Raw genomic sequence first — 24,654 nt, forward strand, 5'->3', positions numbered from 1 at the left:
AGCCTCTCCGTCCTGTCCTGAGGTCTTTTCTCCTGTGTGACTCAAATGTATGTGTGTCCTTGGTCTCTCACTCTGGAGGAGGTAAATGCTCCTCCTCTAGCAGTACCAGGATATTTAGGGAAGATTTGCGTGCAGTTCTGTCTCTTCTCTGTCTGCTAAGCCTGAAGGATTTTTAAACAAAGTGATGAGTGAGCTGCTGACAGGTCTTGAGGTGAAGGAAGCTGTGAGTTGGAGCACAGAATTCCAACCCATAGATAGCCAGTCTTCAGCCCTGCTGCAGTGGTTGATTGCTAATAACACCGGTAATCTCTTCCATCAGCTCTCTTACCATGTGGCTTGGAAAGTGGTGGTGGTGGTTGGGTTGCAATAAGATGTTCCTTGAAATCAGGGCTGTTGTTAGTGCCCAGCAGCCTGGGACTGAATTAAATCTGGGGCTGCACCATCTCAGAGGTGAGCCTTCCTTTGCGTTCCTAGTCCCACTGCTTCCTTTGCATAGTATCTAGCAATTACAAGGTGAGTCAGAGCAGAGTTGATCTGACTGAAAGACCAACTCATCAAAAAAACAGCTGTGATCCTATGATCTCCAGAACTGAAAGAAGGTAAAGGACTGAGGATGGGGTGGGCCTGCCTCTTTTGGTGACAGGGTACAATTATTTTCATTACTAGCTTAAACAATCTGCAGCAGGCCCTTGCCTTCCCCAGCCTTAGCAAGGCTGGCTTGTTGATAGGCTGTTCCCATCCAGGCCATTCCCTTGGTCCAGCTGTGACCGGAAGAGTCCTTCTGGGGCTGGGAATCCAGAGTTGTAAGCACCTGAAGGCTGGGGAGATCCTGGAGGGGGATGTATCTCTGTAAACTTCTCCAGTTCTCTTATGTTTTTTTGGTACAGTGCCTTCAGGAATGTTGCCAGACCAGGCTGGTGGTGATATCCCTTATCACCTTGCAGTTCCAGAAGTCCAGGCAGTAGTAAGCCTTAAGTTGAGAATAGGTTAGTCAGCAGCTGGTAAAAGCAGACTTGTCATTGTAACCATGATGGAAAGGAGGTTTGGGGTATTTTGGGGTTTGCATGAACTGAAGATCAGATGTGTGGCTGGCTTCATAGTTGAAGCTAGCTAGTCCTTTGGCTGGGAAATATATTGGGTTAAGATTTTTTTTAAATTATTTTTGTTTGCCTAGAAAAGCTACAGTGCCAATAGTACACTATTGGAGCCTAGAGGGGGTTCAGAGAAGGTTGATACTTCTGCTGTGTGTAAGCGTTTACAATCTGAGATAATTACTGAGTAGGGAGCAGCTATATATTGCATCATCTGTCAGTAACAACTGCAGCTGTGAAATTTACCAAAATGAGTGGAAAAATAAAGCCAAACCCAGTTTTTAGTGTCTCTCCGTGTTTATCATACTAATATTCTCCAGATTGTATCCCTTCTTACGTTGCCTTTAGCATGTTGTGCTGGCTGGGGTTTCAGCTCTCACTGGAAGGGCCAGCCAGGCTGCCTTCAGGTGTGAGGATAATTTTCATTAGGTGTATGCTGGACACCAGTGGAAGGAAAGCTGTGCAGCAGCCATGTGGATGGGTTCACACCATTAGTGTGAGCAGCTGTGGTGAAGGACATGAACTTAGGGCACTTAGAATATTCTTTTAATCAGCTCTAGGGTGGATACCAGTAAGGTGTAGTTTTACCTGATCTTTGTTCTGGTCTCCAAAACTGCAATTAATTCCCCCAAAGCTTCTGAAAGTGCAGTCAGTGTAGAAGTTAGTGCTGAGATTGAGTTATGGAGCCTGTTGCCCTTCACTGTGGAACAGATTCCCCAGGCCAGGAAGAATCAGCCGGGTTTAGTTGATGAACGGTTGTTTTTCCTTTTCTCAGCAGGGTTTTGAAATAGCGATTGTTTAGAGTAGGAGCTTGAAAACAAGACTATATTATTTAATTTTGTTATGAAAAGGCTTTTAGATTACAGTTGGTAAGTTTAGGAGTTCTGTAAATGTTCCTGTCACTTGTCTGGAATGTTAAGCATTGCAATGGCTACACATTGCTCACAGCAGCTACAGCTCTGAAATTTTCTCCAAAGAAGGAGCAGACAAATTTAGGTGTATAACAGCCAATTCTTGGCCAAAGCTCTGGTTTTGCCTCTTCTATTTAAAAGAGAAGTAGCATTTGCAAATGTGGCTTAAAAACAGTGGATGGATAATGTAACTTAAAGGTAGAATTCCTGTATTTGTAGTTCCACAATTTCTGATGGGAAAACTGTGAAAGCCCTTTGACATTTTTAAGATAGAAAGTAATAGTCTTTCCTTGCTAAATAACTACCTGAAGCACTTGCTCCAAAATTGCAGCACTCACAGGTCAACCACAGCTGGGTATTTTCCTCATGGCATGAGAGTGTAGCAGACACTGCCCTGACTGGAATGGGGATCCACCCCACCTGGTGCTCTGAGTTCAACCCTGGCTGTGAGCAGATGCCTCAGGAAGAGGAATCAAAACCCAAGTCTTCCCTTGTACCCTGACTCCCTTCCCACCCTGCAATTATATTTGGCTCAGAGGAGTTTCTGAGCCCTTTGTGCACAGTTGTTGAGCATCCATTAGCAAATTTCTCTACCTTGTGCATGTCCACGTCTCCCCTTCCACTTGTGCTTTGTGCAGCCAAAGCATTCTTCCAATCTGCATTAAAAATACAGCTCATTTTTCTTATTTTGAACCTGGCTCTAACTCAATATCCCTGGTTGTAGTACTGGAAGAGATGATTAACAGCCAGTTCCAGTCTGTCTTCTCAATGCCTTTCAAAATTTGATAGGCTTTTGTCGCATTCCCTGTGAGATGTCTCATGGAAGCTATTATATACCTTTAATCTTATTTTTGCCCCTTTATTATATACCTTTGATCTTGTTTTTGCCCCTTGCTGAATCTTTTTTGGGTTTGTAAGAAATCAGGTTTTTGAGGTTGAAGGACCAGAACTGCACATGCCAATTAAAGTGTGGGGAGATAGGAAAAAAAAATAATGATTTGAGTGTGATATTTGTGTTTTGTGGTTGGTTCTCTATTCCTTTCTTTAATAGTTCCTGGAATTGCTTTGCTTTTTTGCTTTATTCCGAATGCTGTGTTGATAGTTTAATGAAGTTCTAAATCAAAACACTGAAGTCTTGCTGAACAACACTGATGAGTTGAGAGCACATACATGCATACATATATATATATACATATGAAGCTGAGGTTGCTTTTCCACAAGAGATAAATTGCTTTTCGTTTGCCTACTTTTAATTTTATTTGCTCTTTTTATTGTCCAGTTGGTCTCATAAGGGTCTTCCATGATTCCATACAGTTTCCTGTTATCCTTGGTAACTTAAATAACCCTCTAGCATGGATCAGCAGGCTTCAGCGTCACTCAATCTGATGTCTTGATGGCGAGCAATAACACAAACATACTGCTTGCTCAGGGCTGCCAGTGGTTAATGGATTGTATTTTTGGAATTATGAAGCAAGAGATGGAGTTTTTAGAGTGCTTGTGCAGCTTGCAGGGTGAAAGTGTGAGCTGTGGACATGATAAATGTAGTGAACTCTCTCTCTTAGTGTGGAGCTTATTTTATATCCCAGGTGTTAAGCTGTTGGTGACTCTGCTGTGCTTGCCTGCAGAGACTTAGGGAAGACTTGAATCTGTGTTTTACAAGGGGCTAGAGAGCCTGGATTTCATAATCTTTTCTTCACAGTTCTGCCTTTTGGGACCATGTAAGTGACCCAACAATGTCATTCTCCAATTATTTGGTCAAAAGTTGTCAGCCTAAATATATCGAAACCAAAGAACTTGTACAAATAGAGAGTGAAAGTGTACTGACTCTGTCCTTTGATGTGAGTGTTTCTCTTTTTCTCTGTATCTTGGGTATTTGATGTTTCAACAGTGCTCAGTGTCCTCAAATTGAAGAGATCAGTTGTTCCTATTTTTCTGGAAACCTGAAAAGATGATTCCACGTTTACTTATCATTATCTTAATAATTCACAATATTTTAATAGTTGAAGCTGCTTAATACCTCTTGATATCTTTGTATTTTAAACCAAAGGCAAAAGACTTAACACCTTCTTTGCTGCTTAACCCTCTCTCACCTTACAGGCTCAGGAAACTGGGGTTTTTTGTGCTCTTCTAATTGAGCCTTACTTCAGTGACAGCAACACTAGCATAAATAGGCATATGAAATAAGGAGCGAGATTGGAATAATCACAGTAATAAATCATACTCACACCCCTTCAGTTTGCAGGTTTCTAAAGAGTGCATAAGAGTAACCCTGAAAGCATTTGGTGTTGGCTGGTATCATATCAGTTTACAGCAAAGAGCAGGGCCATGCTATTGGGTGAAACACTTTTAAATTATTATTTATGGAGCTGTATTTGCAGTTGGTATAAAATGCAGGACTGGTTTCACATGCCTCCACCAAGCAAGGAGAGCCTGCTCCCAAGCACTGTTCCCTTTGGTTTCCTGTGCTATGTGTGCTGTGGAAAGAGAGACGGCTGGGAAGGGGTACAGGTTAGAGCAAAGAGTTACATTTTACTTTAGAAATGCTGTCTTTCTATCTGATATTTTGTGCTTGTTTTGGCTCTTTTCCATCCTGATTAATTTTATAGTTGATACTGTAGTGTGAACATTAATCAGAGGTTTTCCAGCTATGTCTTATGTCTGTTGATAGATGAGTGTATAGTGCTAGGACCTTCATGGCTGTCTCATGGAGTTGAACTTTTAGTGTTTTTAGTGTTAAGCTTCTACTTTCCTTTTTTTTTTTTTTTTTTTTTGAAGGTGGGAGCAAATCTTAAGTGTGTAAACAGAAAGGAAGTCTTCAGTAATTCCATCTTTCTCCCCAGGGTGAAATGTAAACTACAGTTTTAGATGCAGTATTTGGTTTTTACAGCAATAGTGAAAGAATATTTTAGCTTTCATTTGAATTATTAGTCCTCTGTGTTAATCTTGAGAAAGTTTCATTTGGATAATGCATGTTTTATTCCTCATTTTAAAGTGTTGTGTTGGGCAGAGACAAATGTATTTTTGGTTCCTAGTAGTGTAGCTAAGGAATGTGTTATTCTTTGGAAGTATAAAGATCTGCCATATCTGCCTTTCAGAAACTGGGTGAAATTGGGCTTGTTTATTTTCCACTTACAATTCAACAATATTAATGTCTTCTGTTTTAAGTGCTGAAATCCCATCCTCTTCTTCCTTCCCGCAGAAGGCAGGAGGAGAGAAATTGGCACTGAGAGGTCGTAAATTCCCTTTAGGAGCCTGAGTGAGCAGATGCTTTTAGAACATGTAATGCCAATTAACATTTTGTCCTTTTTTTTTTTTTAAAGTTAAATTGAACTCATTTGTAGCTTTTGCTCAGTTTTTAAACTACAGTTACATAATCTTCTTTCAGTAGACCGTAGTTTCTCTAGAAGGAAAACAGGAAGAGTGGTACATAACCCATCCCTGTCTTCTAAATATCTTTGAAGTTTCTAGAAAGGTGCCTCTGCCTTTCAGAAATCACCAACCATGTTTTTCCATCCATGTCAGACTTAGGGATATTGTAAAACAATGCTATGAAACGTGGATTATTCTTAGTTACTCTGTTTAGTTTAACTTATTTACATCACTTTGCTGTTCCTGAAGCAAAGACTGGTGTATGTTTTCAGGAAAACTTCTAAACCATGCATTTTTTACAAATCCATTAGGGATGAGAAACATTTGATTTCACCCAGCCTTTTGTCATGGATGATCTCTGTGATATAAATACATCACAGAGTTAGAGAATCAGTGGTTTGTGCTGTGAAAGCTGTTTGTTACTGAGATTGTGCATGGGTGGGTTATGTTGCTGTGTTTACCTGCTCTAATAAGAGGATCCCAAACCTTTCACTGTGCATAGGAAGATGGTGTGTGCAGAGAGTACCTGCCACATTGTAAAGTCTGCAGGCTTGATGAGTATGCTCTGTAGAGTTGGTAATTGTCTACTGCAAGTGGCTATTGCTGGTTGTCTGCAGGCCAGCTGGAGCAACTGCTTTATGGAGATTGCCTGACAGCAAGCTCTGCCCTGGCATGACACTCATACCATTATCAGTAGCCTAACCTTTACTAGGACACTGCTTTACTAGCTCCCTGAGCTGTTAAAGAACCCATGGCTCAGATTACTTGGGTTTGTTGCTGAAGTGTAGTTTTTCCCTCAAGGCATTTTTTTAGTGCAGTCGGCTTCACAGCAAACTGCACTGAAATTTGTTTGGTTAGCTCTCGAGCACACGATGGACAACTTTCATGTAGTCTGTAGAACACCAAAAATGTTATTCACTAGGAATGATGCCAGTTTTACCCAATAACTCTATCCTCTGTGGTCTTTTCAGTTTTGGTTTTCAGGTGAATAAGATCAAAAGCACAAGAAAGCGTTCAACTGATAAACATGAAAAAGGCAAAAAATAGAAATGTGGCAGTGTGGTCTTAATTGTAAACATCATCATCTGCTTCTGGAATCTAGTAGGCAGAAGTTGCACTTCAAATTGTGTGTGTACAGCAAACATATCATCATGGGGCTTTTCTGGTTTGGGTTTTGGTTTTCTGAGGAGTGTCTCATTTCCAATTATCTCTCAGTTATTTCATCTCCTCTGAAGGCGTTCTGATTGCCAGTAGCCGTGTGGCAGGACCGGTGCATTTTTGACATTCTGATGATGAAACTGCAACAGCAAACAAAGTTTTCTGTGTCTGTTCATGCCAGCTTTCAGAGCTAAAGGGAATCTGGGAGCTATAAACAAATACTTTCAGTGTCTTAAAATGAAACTTCCTGTTGCTTCTTTTAACAGCACTCAAGTGTCTGAGGAGGCAAAGCTCCTGGAGTTCATCTGATATTGAGAAATACTTGTGTACAATCCAGGTGGTGATGGGGAGGAAGGGGTGTGTGTAAGGGTAGAATGTTAATTTTGTTAGCTGAAAGGAATTAGTAATCCTGATCACTCTGGGTTTGTCACGTTTCATACACCCAATGACCAGTCTGCTTCTTGTGCCTTTGAAATGCTTCACGTTTTAAGAGATGGAAACAACTGGATGTGTTTCATGTTTCTAATCAGCCACAGGATGAGATAAACCTGATCACTTACTTCCACCCAGAATCTGTGAGACTGAGAGGGGAGTGGAAGTTTCCTCCTCTTAATCTTCTATCCTGTGTCTTCTGACTCTGGAGGAAACAGCTGCCAATTATCTCACTCTTGCAAGAGGGAAGAAGATCCTGATGTTTCTAGTCTTCCTGGTAGTCCATGCTTCTGGCTGTTGGCTAGTCTACCCTTTCTTAGATTGTCTTCCAGAACTAGTTGTTCTTGTGCTGACTGCAGTGTTTGAGTCTGCTGCAGCTGCTCCTGGTTTGAGGAAAGACAGCTTGGTTTTCAGGGGTTTTGTTTCTTTGCTCATTGCTGGAATGTCAGGACTGACACTTGGTCTACTGTTTGAAACAACTTGCAGGCAAGGTAAAAATGCTGCAGTGTCCTGAATTTGGGCCATGGAGAGTGGTGGGTTAGTTCTGGTTTCTTCTTGGAGGTAATCCTCATATGACTGGTATTAAAGTTTGTAAAATCTCATGTGCTTATTAATGTGATTTTTGATAATAGATAGTTTCAGGGAACCTGAATTTTCCAACTTCTTTTAATTTTTATAAAATACTTTTTTTTTCCCTGCAGCTGCTGTTCCTTTCTCAGTACTTCAGTTACCAAGCTGGTGGTAATAGTTTCTCAGATCCAGTGTTGTTGGTAGTCAGGCAGTTGCCTGAATACTCCCAGGGTGTTTTCTTTCCCACAATCAGAAATGAAGAGCATGCTGCCCTAATAAGCCTTTCTTCTGCTAGCTAACAAGTGAACCCAGCAACATGGGTCACTTAGAAAATGTCCTTGGTTCAGTGCTGTTTGTGGAAGGAGAACTGAAAGAAACTGGAATAATTTGGAGTGGAGCTGTAAGGAGCACTTAGTTCTTGGTAATAATTCCTTTTATAAAATCAAACCCCATTGGTCAGTCACATGCATTCTCTTTGGCTCTAATTTGTCTTCTTTACTGCTGTTCTGGGCTTAAACAGAGCATTAGAGAAAAAGATACTGCTTTTTGTTTGTATTTTGTATTTAAAAGTGCTTGCTTTCTGCTTGCAGATTTGTTTGTAAATGCATCATAAACAGACAGCCCAGAATGAAGAAAGCAAGCAGGAGTGTTGGCTCAGTGCCCAAAGTGCCTGGAGTAAATAAAAGTCAAACAACTGAAAAAGCCAAACCAGAAAATGGCTCCTCAGTGTCTGCAGTAACAAAACTCTCCAAAACTGGGACATCAGCATCTCTTTTGAAGGTAATAAGCAATAGAATGTTCTGCTTCTTTGTACTATTTACAATAAAGGTTTAGAAAGAGTCAATTTTTAAGTCATGCCTGTAATGACACTTAGGCTACAGGTTTGTTGTGTGGGTAACTGGAGGGAATTTGTCTAGTTACACAGCACTGGGCAAAATGACAGGATCTGCATGGCATTTGTGCTCTGTTTTTCATATTGCAGTGCATGGTGTGATGGAAGGCAGTAGACTATGCAGAACTTGGCTGCTCTGCAAGAGGTGCAGAGTGGAAGTTGCTTTCTGATGAATGCTATTAGTAGTGTCATGTGTTATGCTTGAATGGTGTGCCACTGGCTAATGGGATTTGATAAGAGTTATTTACTAAATCTGGAAAAAAAAAAGAACTAATGAGGTATCTAACATGAAAAACTTGCTGCTATCAGTGATCTGTGTCAGGTCAGTGCAGCTGCATTCTTCTAGCTGTTTTGGCCATTGCTTTGTGTGAAGCACTGCTTGAGCTGAACTTTCACAAGTTGATTCTTGCTCCTAGAGCAAGTTCAAAGGTAGAGGTTTTCTCTCATATTAGCAAAGCTGGGCAGAGTAGAATCAGGAGCATATGGTTTTCAACACCAAGAAAAGGCCCAGTCAGGTGTGCTGGTGTGGAGTTTTCACCTGGGAGAGAACACGTCTGAGTTGGGTGGATGGTATGAGCCTGCCTGGTCTGCCTGCCTCTCCTGGCATGGCCACATGTCTGGACCCACCTCCTTTTGCCTTTGTGCAGTGCAGTGTGCAGAGCTGTGGCACTGCTGCTGCTGCCCAGGAGCAAATGAGCAGAGCAAGGAAAAGGGCTGGTGTCTGCAGCTGGGACCTGAACGCTGTCACCTCTGGGGAGCCAGACAGGCCATTTAAATAACTACTGGCAAACAAAGACCTAAAATTACAGAAGTGGTAAGGGTTGAGGTCTCTCTAATAGTCATGCAGAGTTACTGAAGTCAGAAGATGTGTTGTTCTCCTTTTCTCTTCTTGCATTTCTTTTATGGAAGAATGGTTCGTAGTTCTGCTGGTGATCTTGCAAGCCAGGTTTCAGCTAGATTTTTCTCCTGGTGCCCAACATATCTTGCAGTTTTCTTAGCTTTAGCCTTTTGATGCTTGCTGACACTACTTATTTTATACTTCTAGAAGCCTCTCAAAGAATGTGGAAGCAAAAGTCCTTTATAGTTGACTTATCAAGTTTCTTATGTCACGCCTCTCAGTCAGATAAAAGAGGAGGATGATCTGACATTGAAGAAATTTGACCCAGTATGCTTTCACAATTTCACTCACAGTAGTAACACTTCTGGCTGTGTTTGGGTGTAGGATTAGAACTTCTGACAACTGTATGTTTGAAATTCTTTTTCTCTTAATTACTAAGATTTATCTCAGCTCTGCGTTGCAGCCAGGCTTACTCATGCAGTTGGATATCTTGTACTTGTTGAGCTGCTGTTTTGCCAACTATGTGAGTTGATAATGATGAATCTTATCTTCTTTGAGTGCTCCATTCTTATACAACAAAGTTAGTTGCTCTTGCACTTATTTATACTGGCAAATCACATTTATAATTACTGGCTTGAAAGAAGTATGGATAACAACTCATATTATTTTTATAGTAATTTTATACAGTTTTATATTTGATCTTATTGCTGAAGCATTTGCCACATTGTTTACCTCACAGCTGGTTGTAAGGTCTCTTAGAGCTGATGAGTTGTTGTGTCTATTGTAAATTTCATTCAATGTTCCTTGAAAACGAAAAAAGCCAACATGAAATAACTTTAATTGCAACAGCTTGCTAATTGATTTGGTCCTCAAGTGTGCATATAGCTAAAGAAAACTTTCAGTTTATATGCATGAAAGACCACTGTTGTGGAGCAGAAGTACACCCTTAGAGTGCTATACCAACCTTAATTCAGTCAGTAATAGTGTTGCAAAATTGAAAATTACTTGGTAATTATAGTGCAGGGCTTTTTTTCCTGTCTCCAAGACATAACTGTAGGCTGGTGTTCAGGTTTCAGTGGGCTTCTTTCACTACCAGTTGTTCCACAGATTTGTCCGTTTCTGTGGAGTTTTCGAAGTGTTTTGACAATGAGCACAGGAAGAGACTGCGGGACCCACCCTTCTGTCCAGCTGAACACTGTTGCAGAGGTCGGTTTGTCTGTCTGCCGCAGAATGCCTTTTGGTTGGTTACTTTATAAGTTTTCGGCTCCCGCTTTGCCCAGGACTTTGGTAAACGTTCAGCACCCCCAGCACCTCTCATCCATCATTACAGCAGAATGTTAACTACCAGCCACTTGTAGTTTTTAATCTGTCAAAAATACACTGCAAATAACAGTGTGTTCTTGTTTTTAAGATTGTTGTTTCTGCCTTGTTTAGCAAAGGAGCTTGTGATCATGCTAACACTCACAACTGTAATTAGACAGCAGCTGTACTTCATACAGATGAATTGCAAAATCCAGTGCCCCTGAAAAGCCAGGACTTGGACACAAGTATTTGAATATTAAAAATTAGAATGTGTTTTCAGTATTCATGTGTCTGGGCTTCAGTATTCTCTTTGCAAAATGCAGTAACATAATTACAGATTGTTGTGAAGTTTGGTGTTTGAAGCACTCAAATGTAGCAACAGCAGCATCAAAGGTAGGAATAATTTTATATATATATATATGGATTTGAATGAGGTGCAGCAAAGAGGATGTTCATGTTAAGAAACAACAATGAAATGAGCTGTGGAGGTGATCAGCCAAGTTTCATTGCACTGAAAAATGTGAGGGAAAATGGAATATGAATTATATAATTACAAAGGTGTTTATACAGAAAATCAAAATAGGTCTAGTTGAATGTTTGCCATTACGATATTTTCTAGTTTTTCCTATTTTAATGTAGAGGTTTTAATGCTAAGCAGGATTGCAGTGTTCTGAGTAAATGAGAGCAAGCTCTGTGTTCAGAAATCAATTTTGCTTCCATTAAAAATAAGCCTCCAAAATACTTTGATTTTTAAAGTCAAGAATGGTTGCCATTGTGGAGCATTAAGAAAAGAGAGCTGCTGGTTTGTAATTTTTCCAAGGCTTTGCTAAATAGTTTCCTTTGCCAAGAGTGTAGTGTTACGGTTTCTCAAACTGTTTACTAATTGGCTGCAGAGGAGGCAGTGCTTTCCAACCTAGCCTAGGAATAGTTGGTGGGGGGAGTAGGGGGAGAATGTCTGTCTTACAGCCCTTTGTTCAGCAAGGGCTGGGGATGACTAATGTCAGAAAGTGTCTATTTTACTTAGCTTTTTTTTTTTTTCCTTTCAAGCTGAGTCACATCTTGACCTATTTGGCTTGATAACATGTACTTGTACTGTGTGTCTAAAAGCTTACTCTAATTTCCCCATTCTTTCAACAGGATAAAAATGCTGACAGCTAATAGGCCTTTTGAACTAGCACATTTGCAGACTTGGCACACTTGGTAGCAAAACAAAATTATTCTTCCATACCTTTCTGTAATACCTTGTTTTAGATGGTGGTTGCAACACAGGGCTGTTGCCTTCCCTCTCATGCTCACAGAAGTAGTTCAGATTAGATATGAAATCTGATTAGAGGTTGATAGAGCATTGTCATGCAGTAATAGCTGGTGCTCAGCTTTTCTCCCCACACAAGCATTGTGGGCTTTGTTGATTTTTGTGGCCCTCCAACGTTTTAATTTTCCCGTTGATACTAACAATGCATCTCCTGGTTTGCATGGCCCTGACATTGTGGATCAGGGAACTGAGCTGGCTTCTGGGAGGAAGGAGCCATTTGAAAAGGCTTCAGTTTGCACAGCACAGTGCATTAGCACATGGAGAGAAGAGCAGGATAGAGCAATGGTGGCTTCTTCATAGAAGAGCCAACCTGGATGCACATCAAACTAAAGCCTCAGAGTAATGTGCTTTCTTCCAGCCTTTTTTAACCCTTTTCAGAAGACTATAGCATTTCCTACATGATGCAATGAAAACATTTGTGTCCTAGAGGATTTTAACCTTACAAATACCTGTTTCTCTCTGTATCTGATCTATATTTCTAACAACTGCATGAAGAACAAATATGTTTTCTTCCCAAGCTCCCTTCTGTTTTGCAGCTGCTCTTTGTAAATGGCACAAATCCCATCCATGCCCTTCCCACAGCACGGGGATCAGTCTTCCTAACTGTTCTAGAAGTCCCACTGGCAAAAAGAAACTGTTTAGTATGGAGTGAGATGCAGATTGTTTTTTTTTTTTTTTTTTTTAATTAAGTGTACCTTCATTCTGAATGTACAGACTTATAATGTCTGGCATGTATTTTTTTAACATGAATATATGTGGGAGCTAGTAGTTACAAACCTGCAGAATTTGAAAGCCATGATGTAAAGCAACTGGTTAATTCCTATGCACTACCTTTTAGCTGGGATGCCACTTGAGACTTCAAATGTGTTATCCAGCTGAATAACACAGTCACTCAAGGAATGCTGCTAACACAGCTGTTTTCTTTTATTTTTTCTTGCCCTTATAATGGGAGAAATGTTTAGCATATTTTATTGTTTTGCCATTTCAAAATTGCATTTGAAAGAGTTGTGAAGACTGCCAATTAATACTCCAGAGCTGAGTGTTTCTGGACTTTGCTTTATTCTGAAAGATGTACTCTCTGGTTGGGAATCTGTTTCTTGAAACTCCTGTACTTACTGCCTTGTCACATTCCAGGCAGCTTTTGTGGCTAACAGTAGTTTCAAGAATGATCACACATGGTCAGACAAAAAGTCCATCACACAAATAGCCCATCCCTGAGAGTGCCTAGGGAAGAGCATGGAAACAAGGCAGGGATATATGGTGAAGGTGACCTTTCACCCCTAGTCTGTACTTATTTGTAGCTTAGTGTTTTGAGCTAGAAAGGTTATTTTATCAATGTTTTTGTTGTTGTTAGGATGATCATTTTTTAGTGAGCTTGCCCACCAGAAAGCACTAGATGATGTTTCTTGAAGGATGCTCTGACTTCCTCATATTTGGTGGTTTAATTATCTAAGAACTTGCTTCCTTTTTAGGCTTAAGCAAGCTTTCAGTCAAAATTGAGATGTTACTCTGTCTTGTATTCCTGTGCTTTCCTTCTGTATTCATTTATGTTCTCCTTGGTATTGAAACGTGAGTTACTTTGTCTGGGAGGTTGAAGACTCAGTTTCTCTGGTCAGTCATATGCAAGGAGCTGGAGTTCAGTTTCAGCAGACCCATGGTGCACAGTGCAGCACGTTTAGACCTTTCAGCATTCTTGCAGAGACACATGACTAGTCAAATATGTACTTTTTAAACTGGTGGAATCCTTAACAGAAGCAATGTTGGCTATGCAGCCTTCTCAGCCAGCTGTCTTAAAGCTGCTTTTACCCTTTCTTTCAGACTAAGAGTAATGATGACCTCTTAGCAGGGATGGCTGGTGGTGGTGGAGTGACAATGACCAACGGTGTCAAGGTGAAGAAGAACACTTGTGTAGCAACAACATCTTCAGCTTCTGGGACAGCCATGAACAGTCTGGAAAATAAACCCAAAACCATTGCAGGTAAATGGATATATTGATCCTTAAAGATGGAAGTTGGGTGGCTTTTTATTTTCCTACAACGTGTGGGGATCCAGGCTGTCCTTTGAAGTGGTCACTAAGGCCAGTCAAAGCAAGTTCCTCCTGTGCTCTTCTCCCAGTTCTTAATAATGAAATTGCCTTTTTGGAGGGTGTTCCTTTTACAATTTTTTTTGGTAGTTATGATACAACTGCTATATAAATCTATAATTAGTATAAAAATATATAACAAGATATGTATGAATCTCGAGTAGTTTTGTCTAAAATAATTTAATTTGGCAAAAAAAAAAAAATGCCGGAGCCGCAAGCACTAAATCTTTAAGATGTGATCACTTGTTGCAGTCAGCATTTTGCATATTCTGTAGTGGTTTCTAGAAATAAAAGAGAGCTTTCAGGAACTGTTCAGAGAAGTGCAATTTTGTGGTGTGATCAGTGTGGATGGAAATATGTCTTGCCTTCCAAAGCTTTGTTTTGGATTCAGTAATGCTTGCAAAGCTATAAAGCATCTGGAAACAAAGCAGTAATAATTGATCCTCATCTTCATAAAGTGAGACAAAGATACAGAAAACCTTAACCTTCATTTTGGATATCATAAAAGCAATTCAGCACTTTAAAGCTTACATTCAGCTGAAAGAGAATGTTTTCATTTTACTGAAAATAGGTAGATTTGGCCTTGTGGAAATAGTATTGCTGCAGTTTTGGTACAATTAATCAGAAGCAGTTGAAAACAGGGAATAAGAAACCTGCAAATGTTAAACTTTAAGGTTGGATACATCAAAGAAAGTATTGGTTACTTCCAAATAGTGGTAAAACACAGCAGCTGGTAAAGCCTGGGTCTGTTGAGATCAAACTGCACTCATTCAAAATGCAGGCTGTATGTATGTTTGCTCTAAATGTATTTTATGACGTCTTTGCAGTGTGACTCAGAGAACTCAGCCACTGCGTGGCTGCTGTGCAATACCCAACCTGTTGTTACCGATGCTTCACTTGTAATTAACGTTCCTAACTTTCCAAACCCGTCCAGGTTCCACAGCTAAGCGCAGCACTTCCTCTGGCACTAAAGAGTCCAGCTCCTCCAGGGAGAGAATGCGGGACCGTTCTCGCTTGAGCCAGAGCAAAAAGCTGCCTCTGAGCGGGCAGGGCAGTGCTGAGGCCGTGTTGGCCAAGCGCTCCCGCAGCCGCACCAACCCCGAGGCAGATGTTCGCATGAGCAAGTCCAAGTCAGACAACCAGATCAGCGACAAAGCTGTGCTGGAAGCTAAGGTCAATGATCTCCTGACACTGGCAAAAACTAAAGACGTGGAAATCTTACACCTGCGGAATGAGTTAAGGGACATGCGTGCTCAGCTCGGCCTTAATGAAGATCAACTTGAAGGTGATGAAAAAAATGAAGAAAAAGAGGCTATTGCTGCCCATCAGCCAACTGATGTGGAGTCTACTTTGCTCCAGTTACAAGAACAAAATACTGCCATCCGAGAAGAGCTCAACCAGCTGAAGAACGAGAATCGAATGTTAAAAGACAGGCTGAATGCATTAGGCTTTTCCTTGGAGCAAAGGCTGGACAACTCTGAAAAACTCTTTGGCTACCAGTCTTTGAGTCCAGAGGTTGCAGCTGGCAACCACAGTGATGGTGGTGGTACTCTGACATCTTCAGTGGAAGGTTCTGCTCCGGGATCAATGGAAGACTTGTTAAGTCAGGATGAAAACACCTTGATGGACAACCAACACAGTAATTCCATGGATAATTTAGACAGTGAGTGCAGTGAGGTTTATCAGCCGCTGACATCAAGTGATGATGCTTTAGATGCTCCATCATCTTCGGAGTCTGAAGGAGTACCAAGTATAGAAAGATCTAGGAAGGGGAGCAGTGGCAATGCAAGTGAGGTGTCTGTGGCTTGTCTAACGGAACGGATACATCAGATGGAAGAGAACCAGCACAGCACAGCTGAAGAGCTCCAAGCCACACTCCAGGAGCTTGCAGATTTGCAGCAAATAACACAAGAGCTAAACAGTGAGAATGAAAGACTTGGAGAGGAAAAAGTAATCCTTATGGAATCTTTGTGCCAGCAAAGTGACAAGTTAGAGCACTTCAGCCGTCAGATTGAGTATTTTCGGTCCCTTTTAGATGAACACCACATTTCTTACGTGATCGATGAAGATATGAAAAGTGGCCGCTACATGGAGTTAGAGCAGCGCTACATGGACCTGGCAGAGAATGCTCGGTTTGAGCGAGAGCAGCTGCTAGGTGTTCAGCAGCACTTGAGCAACACTTTGAAGATGGCAGAACAAGACAACAAGGAGGCCCAAGAAATGATAGGGGCATTAAAAGAACGAAATCACCACATGGAACGGATTATTGAATCTGAGCAGAAGAGCAAAACAGCCATAGCCTCCACTTTAGAGGAGTACAAAGCCACGGTCGCCAGTGACCAGATTGAAATGAACAGGCTGAAAGCTCAGTTGGAGCATGAGAAGCAGAAAGTAGCTGAGCTGTATTCCATTCACAACTCTGGAGATAAATCAGACATCCAGGATCTGCTGGAGAGCGTCAGGCTGGATAAAGAAAAAGCAGAGACGCTGGCCAGCAGCCTGCAGGAGGAGCTGGCACACACTCGCAACGATGCCAATCGGCTGCAGGATGCCATTGCTAAGGTAGTGTTCAAAACAACCTTGTGCTCTAACAGCCCACACACAACCCAGGACTTGCTGTTTGATGGTCACTGCAGTTCTTTCAGAAGTAAAGAATTAATTATGAACTTAATTGGGTTGTGGTAGTGTGAGGACTGGTTACTTGCTTTTCACCTTTGTTATGAAAATGAGAGGCCTCTGAAAAAATTCTATGGACACATTCGGCCCTGGGGAAACCCCCATGTTACTTATTAAAAACACTGGTATTGAAACTGCCACTTATTTCAAGGCCCAGACTTCAACAGGATTTAAAATACCCTGTGAATTCTGTGTTTAAATTGCTTCTGCAAGAGTTTCAAGGAGTTAGTGCCAAATTGTGGAAGAGGGATGTCTCTGAGGAAGTCCTGGGAGTCAGTTTGAAGTGATAACCCAGCTGGTGCTAAGAGAATATGTTCAAGTTTAAACTTGTTCAAGCTGGTTCAGTTAAATTAGAATGAACTAATAATGAAGAATGCAAGAAAGAGTCTTTTTTCTTCAATCAAGAAATAATCAATTTTAAGGGAAAAAGATTTGGCCTAGTTTAGTTTACTGAATACGTGTTATAGTTGTAAATGAAAAATAAACCAAAACATTTCAATAAGCTTTTAAACAATTACTAAATGTGGTAAATCCACATAGTTTTTTACTACTGATCCACCCAGGAATGGCTTGTGTGTTGACTGGGATCAAAGTGTATATTTCTAGTTGTAGAACATCTATTTTGACTCAAATAGGACTAATTTATGTGGTAAATACATCTAGTAAAAGCATTCACCATAATCTAAGAATGATAAAATGTACTTAATTTTAGGTATGCATTTAAAGGTGTATTTTCCTGATGAGAAAATATATGCCACATTTAATGTCTGCAGTATATACTAGTTGCAAACCAACATGCTAGTCACAGTCCCCTGCCAGTTAGAATCCACCTTAACTTAAGAGAAAAAAAACAACCAACCAAACAAAAAACCCAAAACCCCAGGATGTTAATAATTAAGGTTGGGTAGTGCTATTCAAATGAAAAATACTGAAACAGATTATTTAAAGCAGGGCATTTGGCCTATTAAAATTGGTGCCTGGCTGTACTGACCCATCCCAAGCCATGACCTGATTTGTCTTGTTTTTCTGACACCCTGTTTTTACTGTGTGGTTAATGTCACTCTACCTCTGATCCTAGCCTGTTACTTACCTTGCAGTTTCAGGAGGCCTCCCTGTTCCTTGACAGTCAGAAGGCTGCTACCTATTCCTTTCCCTGTTTGTTTAATTCAGTTCAACAGCTTTTCAGACTCCTCTGGAAACTGCTTCAACTCACTGACACATCTCACACACAAATGTGAATCCTGCTACTTGGTTAAGGAAATGAATCATCTCACAGGTCCACCAAGCACTAAAATTGATGCACAGCAGAGAGCAAGCTTATATTTTTTGGCAAGAGGAAAAAAAAAAGGGGGTAAAGAGCTTTCTCCCCCACCTTCTCCCTTTTCCATTGCAATGAGATGTTAAATTGGATCAGCTGCTCATGAAATCACAGCCTTGTTACTGTGGTGGTATTGGTATTGCTTCACTTGAATGCAGGATGCTCCTGGGGAGTGCTCCTGTAATACTGAGCTTGGGAATAAAAGAGTTTAACTCAAACTCAGGAAAGTAGATGCACTAAAGCAATACATTTTTAAGAGCTTACTCTTCATGTCCTGTACTTTTTTTATGGCTGCAGAAATATATTGCAAGTATGGTAGCTAACAAGCTGAAAGCGTGTTTAAAATCCAACCAGTTTAGTCATGATATGATCTCTTTCAGGTTGAAGATGAGTACCGAGCGTTCCAAGAAGAAGCCAAGAAACAAATTGAGGATCTCAATGTGACTCTGGAAAAACTTCGGACAGAATTAGATGAAAAAGAGACTGAGAGAAGCGACATGAAAGAAACTATTTTTGAGCTGGAGGATGAAGTAGAGCAGCATCGTGCTGTGAAGCTTCATGACAACCTCATCATATCTGATTTGGAGAGTAAGTGTTACGAGTGGCTCTTGAGAGAAATGGTAATTTAAGAACAGCTGAAGTAGATCACTAAGAGCGAAACTATTTTCACTTGTCTCTCAGATCTCTGTTTTCAAGTCAGATGAGGGTTTGCAGAGCCCTCATACACTAAGGAAAAAAAAAATCAAGTTATCTTTGCTTTTCCAGTCTTGGTAGTAGTTAGTGTGGGAATGAAAAGCTGTAAATTGAGAATAAATATCGCATCTGATAATGCTGTTTTTCAAAGCAGAAGAACATATAATTACAGACTTAATAACAGTGTGCTCCTTGTGTATTTAGGAGACTGGATGATTAATTTTCTGGTTTGGTGGTGGTTTTTTAAGAATGGTGTCTCTTTTGGGTACCCAAATACTAGGAGTTACCAGGCACCGTGAGAATGTTTGTAATTCATGATTCCTCTCACTTGAAGAAAGGTCTTTTCAGTGGAGAAACTGGTGAATGGAGGCCCTGAATGTGACAAATGTTAGAGCTGCCTTGGCAATATGAATGTGTTATGCATCTCTTTCTGGATAGATTTGCTTAAGTCATGAAACTGTTCTATAACCTAAAAATGAATCTGACAGACTTAGGGTAAGCTTAAACTTCATCTGTTGGCTCTTGCCACTGTGTAAGAAATGGTTTGGGCTTTTAATGAAATCTGTGTTTACTGTATCCTTGCCTACCTCTGTCTTAGTTCCCTCTCTGATCTCCAAGACCTGCTCAGACATTCCTACCACAGGCTGCAATTCTGTAATTACTCATCATCTAAATAAGAACTTGGGCAACTGCACCCTGGCAAGCTGGATTTCCACAGTGCTACATCCAGAATTCAAACATTTACTATTCTTCTATGGTATATAAAACCTGAACAAGACAGCAGAAAAAACAAAGCATGATCCCTTTTATCAGTAAGGGAAATATCTATAGAAGGGCTTTTAAATTGGTCAGCTATCAAGAAAAGGGAGTGTCTTCAGTAAGCTCAGTGTCTTCAGACATGTGGCAGGCAGCTCGGTTACCCTAAGCAACTCTTTATCTTGAAAGGCAATCACTGTTTGTATGTACTAAATTACTTTAGCTGTTTACTCTGCAAATTTTTTTGGCTTGCTCTGTTCCCAAACCAAAGACATTTCTTAGGGAACAGGAGCTGATGCACATGATCAGTGGCTCTGACTGTTCCTGAAATAATTTTGTAGCAAAGTCTTCAAAAAGATTGAATACTTTTCTGTTTCCATTGGGGTTTTTTTCCCCACTAACTGAAATACATTAGGCCAGAGACTGGCAGTGTAGTCAAGTAAGTAATCATTTAGGTATCTGCCTACTTGATTGCAAGGCAGCTCTAATTTTCAGATGCTTCTGCTTTGGGGGCACAAACCAGCTGCTAGATATTTCACTTAAACTGGTAAAAATTCAGGCAGAGAAACCTCTGCCTGGGCAGAAATTTTCAACAAAAATTGCGACAATCTTTGTTGCTCTTGGCGCTTGAACTAGTTTGGGAAGTCCAGCTGTACTGACTGCTGCCTGGTAGGCTCTTGAAGACAGCGATGTGCTAGTTCTAGGCAGGAAGGAGAGTGACATCTAGTGGCCGCGCTCAAGAATGGCACCTGGAGAGTAGTTCAAGCTGAACTTCATCTCTGCCCACTTCCAAACTCTGTTCATTATGGGTTCAGAGTTAAACCTGTGGTGAAAGCCTCTAATTAGAGACAGCAAAGAGCAGCATCTCAGAAAATCTGGGACTTGGGGGTAATACAGACCAAGATCTAAAAGACAGAGTTGTAATAAATTGTATTAAAATGAGAGAAAAGCACATTGCAGGAATAAGGTATCTTCTGCTGATCAGAATTCTGGTCAAGTCTGATATTCTGTCAGCCAAATGTATAATACCTGAGGTTTTCAATGTGGTGATTTCAGTGTAGCTTTAGGAATGATTACGTATAGTTGGAAGAATGATGGTTTTCATCTTAAATAACCAGGTGTAATAAAGATCCTTAAAGGTTTTCTTTTAGATTTTAAGATGTGAGGAAGTCTCACCTACCTCTTGAGAACTGGCCTAAGAGTAAAGTTACTGAATGAATGAAAATGATGGCAAGTCAGCTGATAATAAGGAATGGAAAATGCTCATGGGAAATGTTCACAAAAGACTATAGTTAGGAGAAGGGTGCTTCCTAGATAGGGTGGAAAATGTTCATTCAAATTAATGGCTGATCAAGAGCCATCTGAACTGCTCTTTCACTGGTACTCGGGGCATGCTTCCTTGTGGGCTTTCCAAACACTTAACAGACACCGAAGGAAGCATTTGTCACAGTGCTCTGCATATTGAACTGTCACATTTTAGCTGTTTGTCTGCCTGCAACCCCTTGCCCTGGGTAGTGGGGTGGGGGTACATTGGTTAACCGTGTGTGGTGTGTTCCTGATGCCCGTCCAGGCACAACAGGGCAGCTGAACTTCAGTACTGGTGGGATGAGTCTGAAGCATAGTGCTGCTGTACTGTATCTAAAATGTCTGAGTTTTAATAGCATAGCTGACATGTCTGTGGGGTGTCCTCAGCAGTGCATGAGGTGGCACAGCCTGTGCTGGTACTGAGTCCGCAGGGGCTGTCTGTTGGCAGAACAGGCTGGCAGTAGGTGGCGCAGTGCCTCTGGGTTTCACTTCCCTAGTCTGGTAGCCAAACTGTCACATTAGTCATCTTTAATGACTAAGGGGAGGGAAAAAAGAAACCTATTATTCTTCCAAGCAATTAATAAGAGTTGGTGGAGATTTTTTTTTTTCTCAGAAAACTTTGCCTCTTGATTTGCAGAAAATTGGTATTTGTAGGGTAGCTTAGCAGTTGTCAGCCTGAAAAACACTCACTGCATGTTCACTTAGCACAAGGTACAGCTTTTAGGCTGTGACTATTTAAGGCAGTACATTTTTTTGGACAAGTATAGGTGAGCAAGAAGGTGAATAAATAGTTCTTTTATGGAGCTGACAGTTGTTCATTCTGCCATATCACATTTTGAAAAGGATTATGACAGCAGTTGATTTATTACATTACCATATTTAGACCTTTTCTACCACAGTATTGGAAAAGTCATTTGGATGTTAATTTGCTAATTGTTAGCAATTTTAGAGAGAGGGAGGCTAATGTTGGACCCTTAAAAAAATCATCTTTCTTGCTATATAGACCTGGTGTCTGCAGCAGAGTGCAAGCAACTTGCTGATTGGCCATTTTTGAGTATCCTGTTAGTTCATCAGAATGGTCTCCTTGTTCTTCACTACCCTAATTGATAGCTCCTAAACCATTCCATGATTCTCCTTTTGTCTCAGTCCTCTTTCTTGTCTATGCTTCCTAAAAGGAGGAGAATCAATAGTGGTAGAAGCATTTGTTCTGCCATACTGAAAGCTGCAGCACGTAGGGGTGGGAAGGATTTGGGGTGTTAGAAATTCATGGTGGTTGTGAGGATGCAGAGAGGAAGGAAACCACAAGGCAGCTCTGCAGAGAACTGCCTGTGTACCTGTTTTGGCTACTTGAATTTTCAGGCTGTAATTGGTGACAGTGCAAAGAGTGGATGGAGTTCAGGCTCTAAGAGGTGAAGTCACTAATCTTAGTCTTCATATCTCACTGTGTTTCAAATTCAGTTGCAATTTGGTAGATCTCTTCAGTTCATTTTTTCTCATCTCTTGGATGGACAGGGGAGAAGACTCTTCCCAACAACTGCTGTGAATTGTTCTGTATTGTTTATAGTAACTGCAGAATATTCAGACCATTGTGTTTTACTTCAAAGCATAAATATACTAAAACTTAATGGTGCATTTCATATCTCACAAAAGCTCAAAACAATGGCATTACACAAGCTTTAACTCTGGTTTGTGGCTATTTTTAGATGAACTGCAGCTTGCTTTCAGTAGTAGAACAAATTTTATTTTTAAAAATGCATTTTCTTTGAACTGACTTTAAAAGAGAAAAGGGTCACCTGCTAGATTCTGGGGAGCTCTTTAGGGCATGCTGACTGGCTGTCACTGTTGGAAGTTACCTCATTTGTGGTGGTTTGTTTTTTTTTTTTTTGCTTATGTCTAAAGGGAAAAGAGGATGGGGAAGTGGAGTGACTTTTACAACTTTGACCTAAAGCTGGGATCTCAGTGCTTACTTGATCTCAAACCAGTTATATATACAGAGACAAGATAAGAACTGAAGGGCTTTGCTTAAATACTGTGGCAGCATCAGATGTGAGTGGCACGCTCCTCTAGGCTTATCTTCAAAGCTCAGAGATCACTTGGGTGCAATTTTAAAATGTGCAGTTTTGTAAGGAGGAGATAAATACAGAAATACCTAATTTTAGGGTTTCTGCTTTTCTAATCCTGAAAGGTTATCATGTTTTCAGGCCAACAGAGGTTTGGCATTCCAGTGAAGAAATGAACTGTGGCATTAAAAGCCTCTGTGCTTGGGACTGTTGAGGCAAAATTCAAGAAATTCAAACGCGGATTTTGCTTTCCGTGGCTGAAAAATTTGAAATGTTCTTGTGAGCATAGCTGAGGCTCCTGAATGTACCCATCCGCATAAATCAGCTTAAATCTGTTCTTAGCCTTTGTTTCAGCTGATTTAAACATCTTGAAATGCTTGCTGGATTCTAATGAGTGTGCTGTAGCCTCAACTTTTATTGTTAACAAAAGCCCTTTGACAGAAGCCCGGCAGTACTGAAAGTACAGGCTCACTTGGGAGCACACTGGTAGCTCTTGACAGAGAAGTAACTTTAAAGAAACCCTGGTTTACTGCATTTCCTGAGAGCTGACACCCAAATAAAGCACTGAAAGTTTTCCATGTGGGACTAAGAGCTGCAAAACTTCACTGTATCAATCTGTTTGTATGAACCTAGACATTGAGCAGTCGAACATTTATTCTGTAGTTCCACAGATTTTTGCCACAGTTTTGTGTTTTGAACAGCCTGAATTTATTAGACACCTTCAATCTTTTGGTAGAAAGAGCATTTCAAATGTATAGGAAAATGTTGGAAATGGCTGCGTGAAGCTAAAGAAGAAAATCATCCTGGAATCCAGTGAAGTGACACATTGATGAGAAGTTTATGCTGTGGTGTTCTTCAGGAGTTGCTTAGTTATAGGAATGGAGTAATCAATCACATTGTCCTTGTGTGCTGAATAAGGTCACGAATGATAATTGCAGTCGCTGGCCTGTCAGACACCCTGTGAGAGCTTGGTGCTGATTGAGCTGCAGACCCCAAGAGATTTAAGGGCCCATCTTTCATAACGTGATCTTTAGGCTGCTTGTCCCTTTCCAGTAACTATAGCATGTTTCATCTTCAGGTGTTTCATCTTGATAGACAAGAAGGTAAGATTCTTCAGGCCATGAGTAGCATGGTTGTGAGTTAAGTCAGCAGCTTTGTGGCAAGGAGTAAGCTGAATCAAAAGGCTTCATGTAGCCAGAGCTTACATTTGAAGAGGGAAACCCACCCAACATCCATGTTTTTAGGACCCTTATGTATTAAATTACCTACCTTGTTTATTTGCTCCTTATTACTGCTCTGTCGTTTTAATACTTTGAAGGGTACAGTCTGGAATTTATGTAGGAATTGAGTTTGCTTCTGCTGTTCCCCTCACCAGTGATAGAGAAGTGTGCAACCACTGACATTTGCTGTCACATTCTTTCTTCTCATACTGTTGTTCTCCAGATGGCTTTGGTTATAAAAATGTATCCCTTGAGTAAGATTTTAAAAACATTTGCAGGTTGCTTATAAAGTAAACAGATCCCCAAATAAGATCTTACAGATAATTTTACTTTCTTTTCAGATACAGTTAAAAAACTTCAGGACCAAAAGCATGACATGGAAAGAGAGATAAAGAATCTTCACAGGAGACTCCGGGTAGGTTAAAACCTAAAACCTCAATAAATTGTAAACTTGGAATGTCAAAAGACCTGCATGGGAAATAGTGTAAAAGAAATGGGATGGGATGGGATGTAATGCCATTAAAATAATTGTTTCTGAAAGGCGGACATGATATGGGAGTATATTTACAAAGCTACAGACACTAAAGAATCTGTGGTGTCTCAAAGATACAGCATTGCGCTTAGGAGAAAATGGTCCTGCATCTTCTGAACCACAGGGAACTTGATTG

General features: G+C 40.6%; 1 protein-coding gene across 2 annotated transcripts in view; it reads left to right on the forward strand.

Moving 5' to 3' along the window:
• Positions 1 to 8,143: 8,143 nt before the first annotated feature.
• Positions 8,144 to 24,654, forward strand: part of SPECC1L (sperm antigen with calponin homology and coiled-coil domains 1 like) — a 44,400-nt gene continuing 27,889 nt past the window's right edge. The window contains exons 1-5 of one of the 2 annotated variants that reach the window (XM_054392606.1): positions 8,144 to 8,311; positions 13,694 to 13,853; positions 14,893 to 16,520; positions 18,333 to 18,540; positions 24,328 to 24,401. In XM_054392606.1, coding sequence (XP_054248581.1) covers positions 8,159 to 8,311; positions 13,694 to 13,853; positions 14,893 to 16,520; positions 18,333 to 18,540; positions 24,328 to 24,401 — 2,223 coding nt within the window. In that variant the 5' untranslated portion in view covers positions 8,144 to 8,158. The remainder of the gene's footprint in view (positions 8,312 to 13,693; positions 13,854 to 14,892; positions 16,521 to 18,332; positions 18,541 to 24,327; positions 24,402 to 24,654) is intronic. The other variant, XM_054392607.1, reaches the window with a different exon arrangement.

The sequence above is a fragment of the Indicator indicator genome, chromosome 26, assembly GCF_027791375.1.
Source record: "Indicator indicator isolate 239-I01 chromosome 26, UM_Iind_1.1, whole genome shotgun sequence".
Lineage (NCBI taxonomy): Eukaryota > Metazoa > Chordata > Aves > Piciformes > Indicatoridae > Indicator > Indicator indicator.